The sequence below is a fragment of the Terrapene carolina genome, unplaced genomic scaffold (assembly GCF_002925995.2).
Source record: "Terrapene carolina triunguis isolate 2854851 unplaced genomic scaffold, T_m_triunguis-2.0 Scaffold85, whole genome shotgun sequence".
In the NCBI taxonomy this organism is placed as follows: domain Eukaryota; kingdom Metazoa; phylum Chordata; order Testudines; family Emydidae; genus Terrapene; species Terrapene triunguis.
Window position 1 is genome coordinate 25,970,482 of NW_020664436.1, and position 22,601 is coordinate 25,993,082.

The window sequence follows — 22,601 nt, forward strand, 5'->3', positions numbered from 1 at the left end:
CTACAAAACTATAAATCTTCCTGCAATTGAAGGCTTTTATGGAAGCTGGTATCAGAGATATCTATGATCACTTTCAAATGAATGCTGTAGAAGGTGAAATATTAAATCTAATATTTAATAATTAAATTTTTAATCTGATGTTTAGCATTTGTTGTTTTATTGATTTGTCACATAAACAGCAATATGTAAACAAATATAAATTGTATTCTCTCAACTGTCCAGTTACTGGTATTCTAGACAATTAATTTGACACATCTTCCACAATCATTATCCAATTTTAAATATTTAGAATGTAGAACAATTTATATATAAGGAGACAGCAATTGTTCCATTATCTTAAAGAAATAATTTCCCTCTAACTTGAATTATGGAAATGTAATATTAAGAAAATTCTCTACTAAAAGTTCAAGCTATTTTAATGCAGGTATGAAGGGCACAATGAAAGACCAGTCACTGGTTTTCCACAGTAAAATTAAGTCATCAGGCTACACAACAGCACCACAGTGAGTAGAAATGCTATTAAAGATATTTTATATGGATGTAATATTACTGTACCTTGTTTCCTTTTTTATTGTGTAGAAATACCTTGTGGCAACTGTGGAATAAATGATGCATTGAAAATAAAATAATGGTACAAAATACAGATAAATAGGCTGCTAACAATGTGTTAGAAATTAAAATACTCAGTTTATGAGCAATCTATTGATACTTAATAATACCTCATTTAATCAATAGGGATAGACACATGGAACTTTTGTTCACCATACTCAGGGGTGAAAGTAACTCTGAAAACTTACTGGTCTGGGGGCCTTTGGCAGAAGGGTAGGGGCTGGGGGATCAGCATCCCCTGGCCCGCACCGCCTGGGGCTCCAGCAGCGATTTAAAGGGCCCGGGGCTCTGGCCGCTGCTCCCTCCCCCATTGGTAGCCCTGCTGATAGGGACCCGGCAGGGCCGCCGACGGGGGACACAAAAGAGGCAGCTATGTTAAAGCGCTGCCGTGGCAGCGCTTTAAGCAGGGCCCTTGCTTTAAAGTCAGCTGGGTACGGGACAGTACCAGCGGCCACTTTTTACCGGTATACTGTACCGGCCCACTTTAACCCCTGACTGTACTTCTCTTGCTTCTTTCCTTCTCTTTCACTCGATGACATTCTCTCTCCTTCAACATGTACTTTTGGTTTCTGTTTTTCTCTATTAAGTCTATTTAATAAAGAGTGTGCAATAATTCCCTCTTTCCTTTCTTTCTTGTATATGGTTCTTGCTCTCTTACCATCTCTCTCTCTCTCTCTCCTTCCCCTAATTCTCTCTTTGCTTCTGCCAAGGGAACCAACATCTTTTCCACTCCTCTACACAGCTGAGAGGCAGCTTAAAGGGGATGAGGGAGGAGCACCAGGCTAGTAGTAGGGTAACACCGACAGACCCCAGTCGTCAGCAGGCAGGATCGAACCTGGGACCTCTGAAGCTTAATGTATGAGCCTCTACTGCATAAGCTAAAAGCCACTTGGCTCTAAGCTAAGGCTGTAGCAGACTCATTAATTTCTAAGGGGTCTCGGTGCCACTAGAGGGGACACCACACCCAGGAGGTGTGTGGGTTACAGTAGCACTGCAGAAGCAACTTCCCCGTGGTGCCTGACAGTGCAGGAAGCCTATTAAGACTGCCCACCGTAGCACTCGGACAGCTCAGTTCAAGCTCTTCTGCAGCTGTCTTCAGTAATAGCCAGTGCTAAACCTGCCAGTAATCACTCCTCTTCTGCTGCTGCTTCACAATGGAGGAGATAGTAGGAAGGGAGGTAGCCATCAGGCCTAACACCAGTTGTTTCATGTGGTAGCATCAGTTTATGCCTAGGGCAACCCTTGCTTTGAGTAAAAAAGGGAGATAGGTTAGAGATGTCGTCAGGGCTTCTTTCTCTCCCCCATTTTCATCAGATGCCAAGTCCTTTAACCTTAGAGGTTATCTTGTTTATATTCCAGGGCACAAGTGTGCCCTTCTCAGACACTTTTAAGCATCAACTAGAATCTGTACTCACTGGCACCTACTCATGACAACTACCATTTCCCCTAGTTTTTCTGTGTGGGCAGAGGGTGAAAGTAATTTAACTAACATGACACGTTTTAACCCCATAAAGATTTTTGTGCTCATGTCACAATGTGACCATCCAGGTTAAATAAGTGACTAAGTTAGGTTGCCTGCATGTAACTGAGAGTAGAATTTAGACCAGTAAAAGTCACTCAGTGTTAAGGTTAGCTCACAAAAACATTATATCCATGCTGGGTGTAAGTTGTACATAAATGCGCAAGATTCTTAGATCCCAGAGCTAGTTACGTATGCGTGTGTGTAAATATGTGTATATTGTGTGTGAGTGTATAACATTTGTGTGGATATTCATAAATATGAATGGTTGTGGTAAAATGAAGGAGGAATTATGCTACAATTGTATGGGCCACCAGTTTGGGTCCTTGAAAGAGACTTGGAGAGAAGGGTAAAATTGTTTGATTTGGGCTAGGAGGGCTTATGGTTCTGTGAGATGATTGATTGGGGCTGGGAACAATCATATGTGCTAGAAACTACCATCTCCTATTGGCAACTTTTTCAAGTCATCTCAAAAATTGTAGAATGAGCTCTATCCACTTGGTACAGTGACATCCTACTAACTACTTGTGTAAAAAGGCTGCTGTTCAGAAGTAGATAACTCAGGCCTTTATGTTCTTCAAAGTGTAGCACCCATCAAGTGTGTTATTACAAGCAATATTTGGGAGTGAACTAGAAAGTAAGATGATTACAGGGATCTATTCTTCTGCTGATATGTACATATTTCTCACTGTCACTAATGGAACAACTGCATGTATGAAGAGGAAAACAGAATCACTGTTATTTTAATAAAATACTTGTTCCTGAACAATGTTTCAGAAGTGCCTTTATATAGGTATAGCAAAGCCTGTTTTCTTCTTCGCAGAATGACCATGTTTTCTCCAAAGACTAACTTGAAGAAAAATAACAAGATATCAGAGTGGAAGAGCAGTTGCAAACGGTAGGTAATTCAGTAGATTCATTAAAAAATATTGAAATGATGATAAATAGATGTTTTACTTGAAAAGGTATTTTGTAGATACCTACTTCATCTATTGGACATTTTTAAATTGGGTATATGATTTGAACTAAAATGCTTCTTAGGTTTGCTATGAGATGCATTTTTTCTGATGTACAGCTGGAAGAACTGCTAAATGTTTACTCTAAAGACATTTTAAGTTATATTCATTAATCTTAAGTAAGCTTTACGTACAAAAGATAACATATATTTATGTTCTCGCTATTTTTAAAATGACGCATTTAACTTAAAAAAGCATATTGGTGCTAAACGTGTTTGGAACCATATTCCCATAAAGTGTTTTTAATGTGTAGTTCCAGTCTGAAAAGTTACTAAATATGGCTTCATGAGGTTCTGTGCTTATTGTAGCTCATTGAGTTCATGTGTGTTCATTTTACAAGTGGAAATATATTTGGCCTGATTCACCACTATGGTAGTCCAGTTCTACGCCTGTGTCAGTCCACTGAAATCAAAACTTTTTCCCTCTCGTAAACATATGCAGTCCCATTGAATATAATGAAGCTGCACAGATTTTACTTAGGGTGGAATTTGACCTGTACAATCATCATCACTGGCAATGATACACAATCCAGGTCTCAGTGTGATCTTAAGGAGTTGACAGTTTTATGCTGAGTCGTGAAATGGATGTACCACACCCATTTGATCCTAACTGCCAGCCCTGTAAATTCACCCTCGGATCTGGCTTATCTATATTGCAAAAGCAAAAATTAAGTGTGACAGTAGTGGTTTCTCTTGGCTTTTCTCTTTTATTAGCATTTCTGAAATGTATAATAGCATAGTGCTAGATTTCCTTAATCACTTTGGAAAGCATTTAGATGAATAGTACTATTGATTTTAAGAAAGACTTGCACAATCTAGAATATAGTATCTAATTCCCACTCTGTGTTGACTCTGTGGTACTAACGAGTAAAACAAAACAGTTTTTATTTGTGACTGAAATAAGCAGATACAACACACCAGGAGTATATATATGTTGAGTAAGAAAGTGTGGTTTTTACATCTTCACTTTTCAGAGTAGAACCATATTTTAAGGCACCGTCCTAAGTAATTTTGTTATCAGCAAGAAATAATACAACAAACTGATTTTATTTTTTGGTGTGGGTATCTGAAAAAAGCCTTGAACTTGGAATTAATTCATTATTAGGCTAGCTGACCAAGGCTGCCATTATAACACGTAACCAGCACATCCATCATACTGTCTGTAAACTGGAAAATACTGGTTCATCTTGAAAGAATTAGTGGTTATTTTTTAATTGGCAAGCAGAATAATGTAAAGGTATGCATATGAGAGTCCAAATTCCTGATAACTTTTGCATAGATGACTGGTAAATTATTGACATGGATGCAAACAGATACCATACTTGTAACCTTCCTTTCTGATGTGAATCCGATCCTTCAGTGGGATGCATGCAGGTGAACTTCAGCATCTGCATGGGGCGCCTCTGAGATTTTGTGCAGGTGCAAGTGTCTGCATGTCTACATCTCATTGCAGGACCAGGGCCTAAAGTGTCATTTCGTTTTTCTGACCTTTGGCAGGGAACAGTATTCTGCAGATGCTTATTGTGGCTCTGTGGTTTAGCTAAGGCTGAGCTGAGTTTTGCATTAAAAGTAAGAATTCACCCTCTGTTTATGTATAGGCTTTGAAGGATTAGATATTTATTGGCAGATGTTAATAAATACAAACTGAGTAAAAATATTTAAATTGATCATTAAAATTCACACATAGGCAAAGTAAGTAAAGTGCTGCTTGAGAACATATTGGAGTTTGATTTAAGGATATTTACTTTGTATCTTTTGACATGTGATGTTGACAATTTGTGTTTTACTGTTATGAAGATTTAATTTTTTGAGTTTCAGCATCTTCTGTCATTAAATAAGTATTGTTTGATTTTCCCCCCCCCCATAATTTCCAGTAACTATGAACATTTAAATTAAAAATTGAAAAAAAATGCTTAAAAATATAAATATCCATCAAAATTATATTAAATAATCATGCTGCCATGTCTAGTTATGTATGGCAAATTCAACATATCTTCACCTGCTTATATCACATAGTTTTTTGAATGCAGAATGGATTTTCTGAGAATTTACAAGGAAATCCATTAATTAGTTTGCGTTAAACAGATTTAAAAATGGGTTCTTTCAGAAATTTAGAATCAGGTGTTCTGAATGATCTCAGTAGTGGAATACCAGAGTATTCAAACTTCCCATATAGTTAAAATTATGGAAGTTTTGTGGACAGGCTATATTTGAGAAGATCAGGTTGTAATTCAGTTAAGTTACTGTGCATCCAATTGTTATGATCATAGACAGAGGCAAGTCAACAGCTCATATCACTCTTAACTGGGACCACTGTGACTGCAAAGGTAAGAAACAATCATAACCCTTCCTTTACAGCCAATTTCCATTCTACAGTGTTATTAGTTGTGGTGAGTGTATGAGAGAGATTCAGATCATGGCATGTAAAGAGCTCTCCTTGATAGGTCAGTTGGTCCAGTTGTAATTGTTTCTTAAAGATTCCCTGACCCCATGCTACCTTGTAGGTTAGTGCTTGAAAGGCTCCCATCCCCATGACACAGCGGCCTTGATTCCGCTGTGTACTAAGGCAGTAATATTACAGGAGCTGCAGCAAACAGCTGTAAACCTAGCTTAACTGGTCAGTATGCTTTAGCTGCTCTAGGGGAGTGTGAAGCACTCATAGCATACCAGTGAATCTGACCCTAAACGTTAAAATAAATAAAATTATCTAATTTAGGGTTGCTATTGCGTATCTTCAAACCATTAGAAGTATTTGCTTGGTAGCATTCTCTTTAGGATTCTTGTTTAGTGTTAATATATACAAATTTAATATTAAAAAAAAAAAAAACAAGAAAATTCCCAGACAAAACTGTTATGATGGAGTTAAGGCTGAGAATAAATATCAATGTCTTAAGGGAAAGAAACATAAAAAATACTATAATTACACCAAAATCCAGCATTATAAACCCAGGAAATTCAGAGTTAAGCTTAACTTTAAAAGAAATCCAAACATGTCAATGTATGGAATACACAGTTAAGGCACACAAAGAACCTTAACTCTGCCCTGTAATGACACCATAAGGGGAAAATATGAAAAAAAAATTAAAAATAGTTTTAATTTGGAACCAGAAGCACTAATATGCATCAATCATCATCGTACAGTTATTGCTTGTTGTGACTACAGGGCAGAATTTAGGTTGTCTGCATGCTTCGTGTATTTGCACAACTTCATATTTAGGATTTTTTTTTAAGTTAACATTAACTCATAATTTACTGGGTTTCAATGCTTGGTTATTGTGGTAATTAAAACATCCCAGTTATGTTTTTTACCCTTAAGTTACTGATATCTATTCTGACTCAACTTTTTCTTACCACAAGTTTTGTCTGGGAATCTAAAAAAGAGGGAAGATGTATGGATGAATTATACTTTTAATGTACTCTAACTGTAATATAAATGTTTAGCATGTAAAGTGAAAATGTACTGTTCTTATGACATTTAACTATGTTTTCCTTAACTTCCTTTTTTTTAAAAGAAAAAATAAAGAATATCTATTGGAAAATTCTCCTCCAACTAAATCTGAGAGACAGATATCAGTAGCTAATAAACCAACTTCTGTTTGCTGTATTCAGTATTCAGGTATGTATGACCACTAAGATATACTATTGTCCCTGACATCCAGGAATTAAAATAAGGGATGTGGTTTATTTAGGCGTCAGCTTTACTCATCTGGGAACTGTCTAGCAATAATTTGTATAGTGTTTGGGTCATTTTTCCTTCCTTAATTGTCTGCACCCGGCGGAGGGTTGCCATTAGCCCTCCACACCCGGTCCCAGCCTCTTGCTGGGACCTCTGATCTTCCCTCCTATGAGGGTTGGGTTGGGAAAGGAGGTTGACTCCTCACTCTACCAGACATTAGGAGCCCTACTCAAATCTTCGGCTTCTTTAGGGAGATGCCTTCCTCTAAGTTCATTTCCAATTCCAGGTATCAAGGAACTGGATCCCTTTAAAATGAATACCTTCACTGGACATCTGTTTGGGGTAAAAAGGGGTGTTTTAAGGTGTTGAGCACCAAGTAATTATCACAAAGATTACTAAAAATGTATAGTATAGAGAAACAAGATATAGTTAGTCAGATCTTGATAATTTTATCTCTTACTGACAGTTCAGGAATGTGTATCCCTCTATTTTAGACTAAGAGGGAACACCACAATTAGAGGCAAGCAAAATAATCACAATTATTAACTATGGCTTCTTTATTAAAGAAAGGAAAATAAACATCAAAAAGACTGAACAAAGCAGAACACAAACTATAAAGAATGGTTATTTCAGCTGCAATCTCTTCTCTATGTCTCTGTGGAGAGCTTTCAACAGAGATTACACCCTGAGTGGGCCCACTCTGGTTTGGACACTCTTCTCGTAAGATAAAACCGAAGTATATTATTCCCAAAATCAGCAGAGAGTCCTGTCTTGGTGTATCAGAGATAGCTAAAGCAATTTATAGATGGGCAAAGGAATTTTGTTTAAGGGTTGGTGGATCCTGTCATGGATAATTTAAATAATTTTATAAATCGGTAGATATAAATAATCTTAATTAAATCTTATGAAACTAAAATATTTAATTCAAATACATGAAAGAAGCCATTCAAGGAGTGATCTTCAGACTGTCAAATTAATTAATATTCAGAATCTATATTCAGATTGAATCCCACCATTTATCTCTTGTTAGCAAGGTTGGTTGATATTCCTTCTCCAGGAATACATAGTCAAAACAATTTGCTATTTAACAGGAGAATGCCTTTGGGAAGATTAGATTTCATAGCTGGTGGGGTGGGTGAATCATAGCATGGATTTGACCCCAAGCTAGGAATGTCTCTTTCCTTTTTTTGTTCATTAATTTATTTTGGCTTCTGGTTTGCAAACTTTTTTTATACTAATTTACAGTGGGATTCTGCATTTTAAGCCCCAAACCATCTTTGCTCTTTCAGAAATATTATTTGGGTTAAACAGTTTTCCCATCCCACTACATCCAGGAAAAAAATAAAAGGCTTGATCCTGCCAACATTTGTACACATGAATAACTTTACTCATATGAGAAGTGCCACAGAACTTCTTAGGATTAGGCTGTAAAGCTATGGCGGGGTGGGCTTGTGCCCATTGCTTCAGAAGTTATCAGAATACTGACAAAGGTGTCTTGGTGCTCTCATAAGAATGCTTATTTTTTATTCTGGTACCCTTGAAAGGGGGATGTGACATTTATACATAGATACATAGTAATTTTTATAAATCAGGAAGTAGATAAATGTGACTGCTAAATATTTCTGTAATATTTGTTTAGGATTTTTTGTTTAAATATGTGACATTCTGCCATGTAATGAGTGATATTTCCCCCCCTGCATCTTAACTGATTTCCATTGAAAGGGAAAATGGTAAACAAGTTAGGTGAAAGCTGATTATATATTTTTATGTGCTGTAACATGCTTTCCCCTCTTTCTGATATATTTATGATTTTAAAAAAAACCCTATGATATTAGACACACACTCCTCACAACCCATAAACCTGTAGGGAATCTTTTTACAGGGGATGGAGAGCTGTTAGCTTGTGGCCTAGCTGACAAATCTTTACTGGTATTCAATTCCAATCTGACAGGAACACCGGCTGTTTTTTCAGGTAAACTGTTTGTAAATATAGTTTATATGGAGTGATGTGTTTTCAGTTTAAATAAACTTGTAAATTAATTAAAAGATTCCATTCTTGTCACTATATGAAGAATTAAAAAAAAAAAACCTACTACTTCTGAGTGAGGATATAGTAAACTTGTATGTCTGGTTAACGTTATTCCAGGCTTGAGTTGGCTTGTTTTTTTCCCAGAGTTCCTCAGATCACTGAGAAGATAAACAATATAAATGTATGACAGGTTTCAGAGTGGTTCCTGTGTTAGTCTGTATCAGCAAAAAGAACAAAGAGTACTTGTGGCACCTTCGAGACTAACAAATTTATTTGGGCATAAGCTTTCGTGGGCTAAGACCCACTTCATCAGACGCATGGAGTGGAAAATACAGTAGGAAGATATATAGATATATACACACACACACACACACACAGAGAGAGAGAGAGAGAGCATGAAAAGATAGGGGTTGCCATACCAACTCTAATGAGACAACTCAATTAAGGTGGGCTATTATCAGTAGGAGAAAAATCTTTTGTAGTGCTTTGCTAATTTTTGTGTGTGTTTTGCTAGATTCTCCAAATTCTATTTATTATAGGTAACCCTTGATCCACTGGATCATGGTGTATCCATAAAAGGTCTAGCCAGGTTCCTTATGAGTCCGCTTATGGCTGACAAGCCCTATTCTAGAGAGATACTGTTTGTTACAAATTTCACAGATCCATGTCTTGTCTGAGTTGGAGTCCAAGATTACAGTACACTGCGTTCTTCTTTCTCACTTTGCTTCCATCCTCTGGATCAAAGCTGCTTCATGTTGAGCTGCACCCAGTGCCAGATATTCCCTCCAGATTGGACAGGATTCTGCATGCTCCTCCTAGCTTTCTACATTGATGTTGAACAACTTCATATCACTTTTGCACACGTTTTGGTACTGCCATAAAGGGCGGCCCTGCTTTCTAGAGCTGTCTCGAAGCTCTCTGTACAAAATATTCTCGGGGATACAGTCTCCTCCCCTTCTCCTGACATGACCGAGCCATTGCAACCTCCTCCTCTTGTTAGTACAATAGAACCTCAAAGATACGAACACCAGAGTTCTGGACTTACTGGTCACCGGCTTCAGCCCTGCGGCTCCGTTCCTGGTTTCAGCCTTGTGGGGGGGCGCCAGGACTTGGGGCTTCAGCCCCGCAGCCTCGTTCCTGGCTTCTTCCCTGCAGGGGGTGCCGGTTTCAGCCCCAGCACTCCCCCTGTAGCTAAAGCCCTGAGTCCCGGCGTGCCTGCCTCCCCTGGCTGAAACCGGGAGTGGAGCCATGGGGTGCCCTGAGTCCTGGCACCCCCCGGGGCAGAAGCCGGGAATGGAGTGGTGGGGCTGAAGCCCCGAGCCTCAGCACTCCCCCCAGCTCTAAAGCCCTGAGCCCTGGTGCTCCTGAGGGTCAGAACCCCTGACCACCTCTCCCTCTGTGGCTGCAGCCTCTCCCCTGTCCCTCCAGTGGCTGAAGTCCATAACGTCTTGTTTGGAGTTATGGACATTTCAGAGTTATGGACAACCTCCATTCCTGAGGTGTCTGTAACTCTGAGGTTCTACTGTCATTTACTGTAAGTGTGTCAGTCCCGTGTGCTCTAGCATCTCTGTGTTTGGTATTTTGTCTTCCCACTTTATTTTCAGGATCTTGCACAGGTATCTCATATGGAAGCTATTCAGTCTCCTGATGTGCCTAGCATATGTAGTCCACATTTCTGAACCATAAAGCAAAGATGAAAGCACACAAGTCTCATAAATTTGCATCTTCACCTTTGTCGATAGTTTGCAGTTATTCCATGCATGTTTCTGTAAAAGCCTGAAATTCTTAGCTCCTTTTCCAAATCTGTTAGTCAATTCAGTCTGAAGGTCAAGATTCCTACTGATCATAGAACCCAAGTAGCAAAAACTGTTGACAACGCCAAGAGATTTACCCTCCAGAGTGATATCAGGTAGTAGTGAATCAGTTAGAAAGTCATTAAGTTTTCACTTACATATTTCTGTTTTTGTGATTTTTTTTTTAAGTGAAAGGGTTTTTCCTTTCCAATAAAACATTAGATAATATGCAGTTATGCTAAAAACTATGGAATAAGATTTTTTTAATAGTATGCTTCCCTCTTTCTTAAAAACAGGCATTGTCTATAAAGCAAAAGACCAAATAGATTTGTTCTTTAAATCTAGATTGCAGATGTACACCGAATAATCCCTCTTCATGCTAATTTAAAAGCCTTCTCAAAGGCATATGTTTGTTTATAGTGGAATGGTGCTAGCACCATAATTACAGTTGTGCCAGAGTTTTCATTAAAAAATAAGCTTTGATAGGAGGGGGGTGTTGTTTCTAACAAAAGGCATTTGTATCTGATGTTTCTTGTCCTCACTTTTAAGATGATTTAGTCTATTACCTTATTGTATTGTTACAGCTGTCTTTGCCCCATCAGTGTTCTCAGCCTTCACCACCTGCCAGATTACTTCTTCCACAAATATTTTTTCTCTTTATCCCTTTCCAGTCTTTATATATGATACACACTGAAAAGATTTGTAAATCGTATCTATCTTTAAATCCTTTCTTAAGATGCATTCAGAACATTGCTATTTGAAATAGCGAGGTAGATGGCAAACTACACTGTGGGCATAGTTAGTCTACACAAAAATTTGCTTGTTATTGTTTATCCTGTGGCATATGCCTATCTGTGTTATTTACTTCAGCTTTTTATCATTAATCTAGACTGTGAATGCCTTTTATACTGGGATGATCTCTTAAATACATTTATAAAGCCTCTAGTAAAATAGGGCCTGATCCCTGCTTAGAGCATCTATGTGCTACTGAAATATAAATAATAATAGTATGAGATCAAACATTTCAACTGTATAGCACCAGATCTGTGTTTTGTTTTGTTTGTTTGTTTGTTTTCCCCCTTCCCTTCTGCGCATCTCAGAATATCAGGAAATCCTGTATTGATTTCCTACTTACTTTCTAACAACTGTGCTGCTATTTGGAGCACCAGATTAATATGTTTACAACTTCATTTTTTTGTCAAAGGCACTAGTTCTCATTGAGAATGCAAATTCATGGCAAGTTTAAACTTCAATTTAAAAAAAAAAAAAAGCAGCAGCAGCTGTTAAGTTATTTGAGTGCCAAGAAAGCATCTGGACATATTTTTTGACTGGTCGAAAACACCTTTTTGTACTACATCATCATGGAGGAGCATTACAGCCCTTATATACCAAAATCCGGAACTGGAACTCCTGGTTTATATTAAACTTGTTTTTAATCGCCTGTAGTTGGACTACATTCCTATTCAGATTTACTTCTAGGTGCCACAGCTCTTAGAGCGAGGCGAAGAGTATGCTGGTCAGCTTTAAAAGGGTTACAGGTAGCATGGCTCTTTTGAAGCCAATCACTCTACAAAGCCAGCTATCATCCTATTCAATGTGCCTTAGGATTGGGGAGCCCTGAGTGAAGACTCTTTTGAAGCCAGTTGGCCTCTTCTTTACTGTGCTCTGGGGTTCTGGGACCTAGATTGCAGAAAATGTAAGTGTCCTGGATAGCTCCTGCAGTTTTCCAACCCTCAGATTTTCCTAAGGTTTCTCATGTGCCCTGCCATTTTTGGAAAATGGGAGTTGTGTTATACTGTATTTTTTACTTTTTACACAGATAACTCAAGTACCTGAATAGAACTTTACAAAATTTTAAAAACTAAACAATACAAAACCCTTCCTTTGTTCTGAGAATAAGTACTGGCTTTGAAATTTTACCTGAAGGGGTATCATTGTTTTGGGTGTGAAAGTTATTGCACTGTGATACGGACATAAAATGGAAGTGTCTTCTCTACCTTAATTATTGTGTTGATTATTATACAAATAATAAAGTACAACAAAACTCAAGATATATTAGGCAGTTGACAGGTAAAGATGTTCTGAGTCCCTGACCTGAAAAGTTTACAATCTAAATACTATAATTTATAAACCAGTTTATATTGATACACTTTATCACTGAAAACCTTAACTACAGTTTTTTCTTGTTACATGCTGCCAACAGTACAACAGCACAGGGTAATTAAAGTAAAATAAAGATCTGTTCCAGGCAGAACTGCAGTTGACTGAATTATAAAAATGTGCACGAGGGGGCAGCATAGGAACTTTAAATGTCAACTGAAATTCAACAAATTTCTTATAGGGAAATAAGATTAACAAAACATGATAATTGGCTTTTATGTAACATTTTTCTTTGAATTGTATGCAATTATTAGCAGGACAAATATATTCTAAATTAGAAATTATCAATTAACTAATTGATTTCTGTATAGTGTGCCTGAATTTTGAACTGCTGTCTTCATAGTAGCTAACTCTTATTTTAACAGCCTCAAACCAAACTAAAAAAGGCTGCTTCTTCCATAAACTGTTTGTTGATGAGGGGTTATAGCTATTGTAAACTACGATCTGCAATCAATAACTATCTCTTTTATGAAATATTTTCTTAATAGTTAGCAGCTGCTGTTTGACTGTCTCTACAGTGGAAGCCACTTATTTCCTTGTGGTTATAATAACAAATTGCTAGCAATAAAAATATAAAATTGTACCATTGTAAGGCCTACATCTTCTCAGAGTTGGAATCTGGAAACCATTTAATAGTATTTAAATGGATATTTTGCCTTCAGGTCAAATTCCATTAAAATATGATACATATAACTAACTATTCATGGTTCTTTTCTTTGATGTTGTATTGCCTATATACTTTAGTAAAGAAATTTCCTTGAAGGTAAAACTCAAGTCTCCTTTCTATTGACTTCACAAAATTAGATTTAGGGCTACCATAATCTGTAGGTGAATTAAGAGGGAGGTTCTTTTGTAATTGTTGATCTTGGTGGTGGTGGTGGGGTTGTGTTCTGTAGAATCAAACCTTGTCTGACAAAGTATCTGGTAGCACTTCAGATGGCTGAGGCAAATGCAAGGGTGCCTAAACCATTTTACAAGCACCTTCCAATGCCACACTCCTCCAGATCACAGATACCGTGCCTTCTTGACCTACTCCTTTCAACTGTCCTCCTAACAGCCCTATTGACTTCAGCTGGAATTTTTGACACACAGCACCTCTGATAATCAGGTTCCAAACGCCTTACATTAAGCATCCAAACAATGAGGTTCACAACATTTTGAAAATGGAGGCCCTTTGCTTCTAAGCTTTCCATTATTTGGATAACTTTGTAAAAGAGAGCCTGATTCAGAGCCCGAAGACCGTAAATGACAGTGGAAATATCACCCTCCTAGAGTTAGAGTTCTTTTTAGGCTGAGACCTTTCATCAGCAAAATTCTTACAGGTCCTAGTGGAACTGCAAAGGTCCAGGAAAGGGAATCAACCATACTACTTAGACTCTGGTTTCAGTACTGTAAGTTTGGTGGTGTTCAACCTTTTGCTGGGGATGGGGGTGAGTCCTAAGGGTAAGTGGTCATAGAGGCTGATTAATCAGAGAATAGCATTCTCTGACTTTGGAAGCCTGATATTAAAAAGGTTCATTGCAGTTTTATTTTCTGGGGAAGTTTTGTGCTACAATTTGACTAATATTAGTCTGATCCGCTGCTAAATTACCTATCTGAATGGGTTGATTTTAAGCAAACAAACTGTACAGTCTCTATTTTAGCAACATATTATGCAAGATTAATTATATATTGGCAATAGTATATTTACAGGCAATTCAGTGTTTCTCATTTGCATTTTTCTTTTTAGATACATCACAGTGAAAACCCAATGTCTGAAGCAAATCTTTTTTTTTTTTTTTTTAAATCAACCCTTGCACAATATGACAATGTGTTGACTCAGCCATACCAAAACAATTACTTCATATGACCTGGCTTCACATCCATATTTATGTGGCCAGAGGATTTTTTACAAATGTGCCTAATATCAAGAGCTAAAATTGTAAACCTGATTTTCAGTGAGACAAATAAAACTGCTGTTGATCTTATGGAACAAATTGAATCAAACTTCAGAAAGTATTTTATGTTCCAAGACAAATTACCTTTATGAGCTTTTTGAAAATCCTAATGGTATTTTATATGCAAAAGAAGTCTTTAGATCTTTAAAAGATAAATCATCAAACTGGTACAATAACCAAGTCTTGCCATAGGCGAAAACTCTGCTCTGCTTAGTTTATCATTATCTCACAAGTAAAGATCTCCAAATGCCCCATTGTTGCTAACGTATATAGAGGCTTGAAAGAATTTCATTTTTATTTTTTCATTAGTTTTGATGGACAGTGATTTTTACATAGAAGTATTTCTTTAGTGTTAATTGACGTTGATATTGCAGGAATTTAAAAATATTCAGATACTATTTCAAATTTTGAGTAAATAAAAATGACCATGTAAAAATCAACTATGTAATAAAATCAGGAATAAAACATGTATTATTTTATATTATTTTGTCACTAATTACCTGATAGCATTGGCAGCAAAATGTGCGCCAGTTGGAAAAGTATCAAATTGTTACATTTTATAGGATACTTTTTTAACATTGTGAATTTGGATTATTAATGAAAGACATTTTTCATCTGTTTTTGGTTGGAGAGAAAAATCAGCAAGGATTGATGTTTACTGATTTAAATCAAACTCTTTGAAGCCTATATCTAAAAGCTATTTTTAAAATGCTGAATAATTATATCCAATCAATATGTTATCTCCGGATGAATGTTAGAAATAGATTTTCTGATATTTCCATTATTATTTTTGTTAGGTCATGATGGTGCAATTAACTCTGTTGGCTGGAGTCATGACAAGAGGTGGTTAGTTTCTGCATCAGAAGACAGAACATTAAGGATCTGGTCAGTCCGCAATACAGAACCTGCCCTATTTCTGGTAATGAGTAACTCATGTCAGTTAGACACATAGTAGGCCCTGTTCTGCATATTATCAGTACCCAAAACTCTTTTGTGGGAGCCCAGCTTAGGACACACAGTGCTTGACTCAGTATTACCAACTTCAACATATGAAAAATCATGAGTCAGAACACCAAAATCATCAGATTGGCCAAATTTTTTTAAAAAAAGACTATATTGGGTTTTTTAGGTCAGTCTCTGGATTTTTGAACCCCCCCTGCCCATCTCCAGAGTGTGTGCATATGACAATTAGTGTTGCCCACTCTCCCACATGTACTGGATAAGGTGATTTTGGCCCCTGTTTGCAGGAGCTCTCACCTCCACATCTGCCACTCTCCTGCCCTGCAATTAATCCAACCCCCCTCAATTCAGCCCCCTTTCAGTTCTGTTCCTAGGCCTCCATCATCATCACCCCATCAGTTCAGGCCCACTGCCCCACCAACCCCCACCAACCTCAGTTCACCATCCCAGCACTCACCCCATCTGCCCAGAACCCACCATCAGTACAGCCTCCCCACCTCATGAGCCCCCATCCTCTTCACTTCAGCCCCCGTACAGCTCCCAGGCCATAGTTCAGCCTCACTTCTGCTCCTCTTAGGGTTCTTCACGCTCCTCAAGCCTGGGGTGGCTGTAGTGGGGTCCCCTCTCCCACTTCCCAGGCTGGCAGGGGAGCAGCTTCCCGGGGCAGACTGTCACTCATTTCTAAGTAAAATTAAGCCTCACTCATGATCTCAGTGATAGAACTCTACAATGTCAGGATTTTTTTTCCAGCCATGGCTGATCATGAGAGAGGCTTAATTTTACTTGGAAAGCATGTCTTTCGGGATAAATTTGCGAGAGTTGGCATGTTGTCTGACTTTGAGTTGCTGAGTACTTACAGCTCTGACACCAGTGAGAACGATGGGTACACAGCACCTTTGCAAGTCAGGCCTTGCATATTTCAAGTTATATAACCAAAAATTGAGGCACCCAAACTTCTGGAAGTTTTGCCTTTATTCACTATATAATTCTTCATACTTTTATTGGCTATAGTCTGTAACACCATGTTTAATTTCAGTCTGTCCCTGAATTCTGATTTAAAAAAATGGAAGTTTAATATGTTAAACCAGATTATATTAGATTTAACTGACTACAGATGTTATTAACGTTGGTGCCAACTAATTTAAACAAAAAAAAAGAGTAGACCTTGGGATGAGTAAGTATTGTCAACGAAAAGGGCATATCTTTACTCAGTTAACCTGTTACATCTTAGTGCTATAAATTTCCTGGAAAAAATTATATAGTATATATTATATAGATTCTATTAATAATTATTCACTTTGCATTTCAGGGCAAGGAGATGTTCCATAAATCTATACGCTTTGCACAGTTTTATTACATAGATACATTTATATTGCTGTGTTGTGGAGCTGAATTTCATCTGTTAAGTTACTATCTTGACACGAGCAAGGATGACCTAAAACGGTTGGTAAACATTTCCATTAATGGAACAGTGGAAGTATTCTATCAGTAGGTGCTTTGTATTATTTTAACAAAAGTAATCTTACATATATCTTTGTCCGGGCATCACAGAATGAAAATGAATCCTGTCCCAAAAGTTTTTTGATCAAGAATGTATTATCAGAGGCAAAGGTTACTACTACTATTGTCGTTAAACTTCTGAAACTGCTCCTTACATTCTGTTGCCTCTGCTGAAATATGTATTCATGCCTTAATTACTTCTCATTACAGTTATTGCAACTAACTTTTTTTATGGTCTTCCTAAATATTTTCTGAACTTCAGAGGTAGCCAAACTTCATTTGCCAGAGCAGGAAAGCAACCATATCACTTCAATCACTTTCACTGGCTTTCTGTCACCACATACAATTCAAATATTGTTTTCTTAGTCTTGAAACTTCTGCATGGATTTCCTCCATTCTGCTGTAGACCTGTTCTACTATATCCACCTACTCCTCCCCCATTACCCTGTTTTTCTAGTTCTTGCCTTCTCTTAGTCCTTTTCTCAAGTCTCCCCACTGTTACAGGTCATTCTCTCACTTGAACTGACCCAATTATACAGAAATGCCACTGACTTCCTGTTAATCTTTTAATTTACAACTGAAACTTCACACCCTCCCAATCTCCCATTACTACATGTTTTCCGTTCACTGTTGCTAGTTTACAGCAATACTTTTGTGCATCCGTATAATTCTAAAAATTCATCTTTGATCTTTGTTTTTATGTCACCACTATTCTGCAATTTCCTTTCTATTATTTTTCATTTCTATTTTTTTAAACTTTAAAAAAATGTTTAGGCAAACTGCTCTTTTTTTAAAAAAAAAAGCTTTAAGATTATTTATTTTGTTTTATAGTGGTACTGTAGATTTTGGGGCAGGGATAGGAAAGAATTAAGGGCAAAAGAGTATGGATATAGTGCTTACTACTGTGAGTTAATAGTAAGCACGTAAGCTCCTAAATTGGGGAAACTGTCATAACTTCATTGGCCCTGTGGCTCCAGTTCATGGTAAGCATGTGCTTAAGTCCATCCCATCATCTTCACTGGGACTTAAGACGTGCTTAGGTGCTCTCTTGAACAGGAATACTTTCCTGAATTGAGGCATAGGGCTAGTAAATGCACATTCGAACTCTAAAACTATAATCTACAGTACCAAAACACTGAGCTAAAATAAAAAAATACCTTTAATTTTTTTTTAAAAAAGGTTTATGTCTAAAAAACCTGGTTTTGAACATATAGACTTTAGATTCATATATCTTAAAGTCGGAAGGGACCATTATTATGATCTAGTCTGACTTTGAACAGTAGATTGACAACGGAGATTAATTCCTACTTTGAACAAAGTATAGATGTCTGCTTAGAATTAAGCATTCAATTCCTGAGCACTTGTGATTCCCTACTTTCCATCATTTTTAGGAGTGGCCAGAGTAATAGTAACTCTATCCCCTCTCCTTGATGGAGATTGTTGTGATCCTTATTTATATGAATTTAGACTTGCTGCCAGCCATCTGAACAGAAAGTGTAGTTGCACCTTTTTCCACAGTTTTAGGAACCAAGGACTACAAAATGCCAAGAATTATTATCTGTTTTACATTGGTTTCTATTAACTTTAATGAAATAAAGAATATTTTTTAGCTTTGCAAGTAAATGTATTTTCCTCAGCTTTCCACAACATCTCAGAACCCACACTATAAACATCTCGCATTCTGCAATGTTTACCTTGCAGCATGGTCTTCTAGTGGTTATAGTGGAGAACAGGGAATAAGGAAACTTGAGTTCTGTTCCTAATTCTGCCAGTGATCGATTGTATGACTTCAGACAAGTAACTTAAATGTTCTTTGCCTTAGTCTTCCTTTCTGTAAAATGGGGGTAATACTCCTTACCTACCTTTGTAAGTCCATTTTTTGATCCTAAAATGAGATGCTATAGAAATTCCAATCCTGATGTTTTAGATCCAAATGACTGCAGCTTTATTTTCTAACTCTAAGCTTGTTTAATGAATTGATTTTCTTAGTATTTTTGTGGACTTACTCAGACGCTACGAAGCAATTATGTTGTAGGATAACTGTACGATATCTAGATATCTCTATTTTTGTTCAAATATTTTCCTCTCGATGCTGCAGGTATCCATTAAATTAGTATCACTTAACAGAGCAACGCCAACTCCCAGCACCATGCCATTAATTTCCTGGGGTTATTTTTTGTAGTGCTAAAAAGGACAAACTTGAAATTGTTGACATTATTAAAAAAACCTAAAATTATTCTAAGGGCAAGTTGTTCTTTATTACCAAAAAAAAAAAAAAAAAAAAAAGGTATTTTAAAAAAGTTTAATTTGCTTTGACATTTTCTTTATGGCTTCCGTCCAGTCCATTTTGTGGCATTTTTACTTTTATAAAGCACAGTGTCACTTCTTTTGTTTCTCACAACTCTCATTCCATGCTCTGAGTTTGGAAAAATGCTTGTTGGAACAGATTCAAGAAGTCTAGAAGGAACCATAAAGAATGCTTTAATCCTTTAATTAGAAGAGCAGGGTAATGCAATCTGGATGGCCAATGGATTCTCTCATTTTTTAGAGGTAAAGACAATACAATAATAAATAGTAATAACAATCTTAATACTTTTCCCATTCTGTGGGGCCTTCCAAACAAGAGTGTCAAAGAGTTCTGTAAGCGTTAAAGAATAAACATCACAATATCCCTGTGAAGTGGGTAAGTATTTTTTAAATGAGAGAAGTGAGTCAGAGAGAGCCTTCTTTGCAAATGTCACACAAGAGGTTTGTTGCAATCGTAGGAGTAGAATCCAGATGGCCTGACTACTGCATCTATGATTAAATGCAAAATCATCCTTTTTATCGACAACTTCCTTTACACACTCTGATGTTACCATTTAGTTAAATTTCCTCATGTCAGCATACATAACTGCTGATAAAAGCAGTGAAAATTCACTATCTGCCATTAATTTTAATTTGTTTTCAGATTGTGATGCTTCACATCCTTACATGCATTCAGTCCATTTAAAGAATGTGAAGCAGACAATTTTTTTTTTTTTCCAATTTTGCAGTCAGCCTGACATACCTTTTAAAGAAGGGAATCAACAGTATGTAAGGAATACAAAATGAGATAAAAACACTATTGAAATGACTGTGAACTATTAATATGTATATCATTTATTTGAGCACTTATTCATAGTAACAGTATGTACCTAATAAGTGAACAAACTATGGGACATGTTCTCTGACATTTTAGAATGTCAAGCTGTATTAGAGAGAAATTACCTCACCCACTATCTTTTACTGGACCAACTTCTGTTGGTGGAAGACAAGCTTTTGAGCTTCACAGACTTAACAGAAGTTCATCCAATAAAAGATACTATCTCACCCACCTTGTCTCTCTCGTTCTGGGACCAACATGATTACAACAACACTGCAAACAAGCTGTACCAGCACATGGATAGGCAGAATTCCATGCTAAGTGTTTCAAGCTAAGAAAAGTCCTTAAAATGCTGATAAATAGCAAAATGTTGAGTTCAGGTACTTCAGAAGAGTTTATGTTCAACAGGATACCCAGGGGATCACGTGGAGTTTTACTGCTCAAAAATAAGCTTGTTCTAGCTCTCTACCCAGTGCTTATTAGGGTTTGTTGTTATCCAGTAAATCCGATTTCTGACTAGCTCGGTAATAGTGCTTAATATTAGTAAATCCAATCCTCCCTTTTGTCATGGCCCTTGTAAAGTTGATTGCTTAACCCTGGATTTCTTATTTCCCCAAGTGAATTTGTTTACTATGGATTGCCATTGATTGGATTGGCAAGAGACTCCCTGGAACTAAAACTGGAAGTGTTTGAAAGATGCAGTTGTTAAAAATCTAAGCAGTCATCCATGCTAGTAGATAATGCGACATCAAATAGAAAGGATTTAAAACTAGAAGGACCAAGCAAGTCACTAAATTGAATATGCAGAGATATAGCTAAGAATACATCCCTCTAGTGCAGGGCTGTGTTACTAGTCATGTAGGTAATGAAACAGAAGGTACTGAAAGGAAAGTCTCTCTTGAGTTAATGGAACACGCAAGAGAAGTCTCTGCATGTTCATTTGATGACATTTCAGATCATATCACCAGGAGGCCTGTACCTGATAAAAATATTGAGAGTTGCACGTCTGCAGAAAATGGAGAGGGCCTACAGTTGTATTCAAAAGTGAATAGCAAAACTCCGTGGGTGCTGGGTCTAATGATGTAAACCACATGGCCCCCAAGAAGTGATGGCAGGGTTTTAATCAAAGCAGTGCTAGACCCAGTCACATGCTAAGAGATCTAGGGAAGAAGAGAGCTCCACGAGTGCCTTTGGGGGTGTGAATTCTAGTGCCTTTTTCACTGAAGGGAAATGAGTGTGTGGAGCACAGGCCTGCCACCCTCTCCAAGGTGCTTGAGGGTGAGACCTAACAAACCAGGACTGTGAGATTCAGTTAGAGTTGGTTGTGAAATATCTGAATGTAAGTGATAGGCCAAACTATGATGTGATGCACACAGACTCAGAGCTTTGCCGTTTTACACCCAAGTAAACTCTTCACAAGATAAGGAGTTCAGTTTACATCCAACTGTGTTTGTGTGTGTGTGTAATCCTTTAAAAATATAAAACATTGTGTTATTGACTGGGCTAGTTTGAATATGGCTGCCACCTAACCACAGATAGTGTGTGATGATGTGTTCATGGGCATCTCCAAAATAAAGTGTGAAGCAGAGAGGAGGTTGTAAAACGAATTATTATGTAATCAAACATTTTGGTCTAAAAACTGAAATATACTGCTCAAATATACACTGAAATGCAAGTACAATATTTATATTCCAATTGATTTATAATTATATGGTAAAAATGAGAAAGTAAAACATTTTTCAGTAATAGTGTGCTGTGACACTTTTGTATTTTTATTTCTAATTTTGTAAGCAAGTAGTTTAAGTGAGGTGAGACTGGGGGTATGCAAGACAAATGAGACTCCTGAAAGGGGTACAGTAGTCTGGAAAGGTTGAGAGCCACTGGTCTACACTACACAGGTTGACATAAGGCAGCTTATGTTGACCTAATTATGTTAGTGTCTACACTACAGCCTTCCTCCCCCCGATGTAAGAGCCCTACTGCACTGACATAAATCCATCTCCATGAGAGGTGTAAGGCTTATGTTGGTGTAGTTAGGATGATACACCTCTACCTCGATATAACGCTGTCCTCGGGAGCCAAAAAAATCTTACCGCGTTATAGGTGAAACTGCGTTATATTGAACTTGCTTTGATCCGCCGGAGTGCGCAGCCCCGCCCCCCCGGAGCACTGCTTTACCGCATTATATCCGAATTCGTGTTATATCGGGTCGCGTTATATCGAGGTAGTGGTGTACAGTGTCTGTGTAGACACTGCATTCCTTACATTGGCTGTTGGCA

The 22,601-nt window shown here is 37.4% G+C and overlaps 1 protein-coding gene across 1 annotated transcript in view; it reads left to right on the forward strand.

Moving 5' to 3' along the window:
- Nucleotides 1–22,601, forward strand: part of WDR27 (WD repeat domain 27) — a 114,687-nt gene that overhangs the window by 42,213 nt on the left and 49,873 nt on the right. Inside the window, exons 13-18 of the mRNA XM_026649529.1 lie at nucleotides 425–503; nucleotides 2,952–3,026; nucleotides 6,656–6,759; nucleotides 8,702–8,791; nucleotides 15,536–15,657; nucleotides 17,008–17,141. Of these exons, the coding sequence (XP_026505314.1) occupies nucleotides 425–503; nucleotides 2,952–3,026; nucleotides 6,656–6,759; nucleotides 8,702–8,791; nucleotides 15,536–15,657; nucleotides 17,008–17,141 (604 nt within the window). The remainder of the gene's footprint in view (nucleotides 1–424; nucleotides 504–2,951; nucleotides 3,027–6,655; nucleotides 6,760–8,701; nucleotides 8,792–15,535; nucleotides 15,658–17,007; nucleotides 17,142–22,601) is intronic.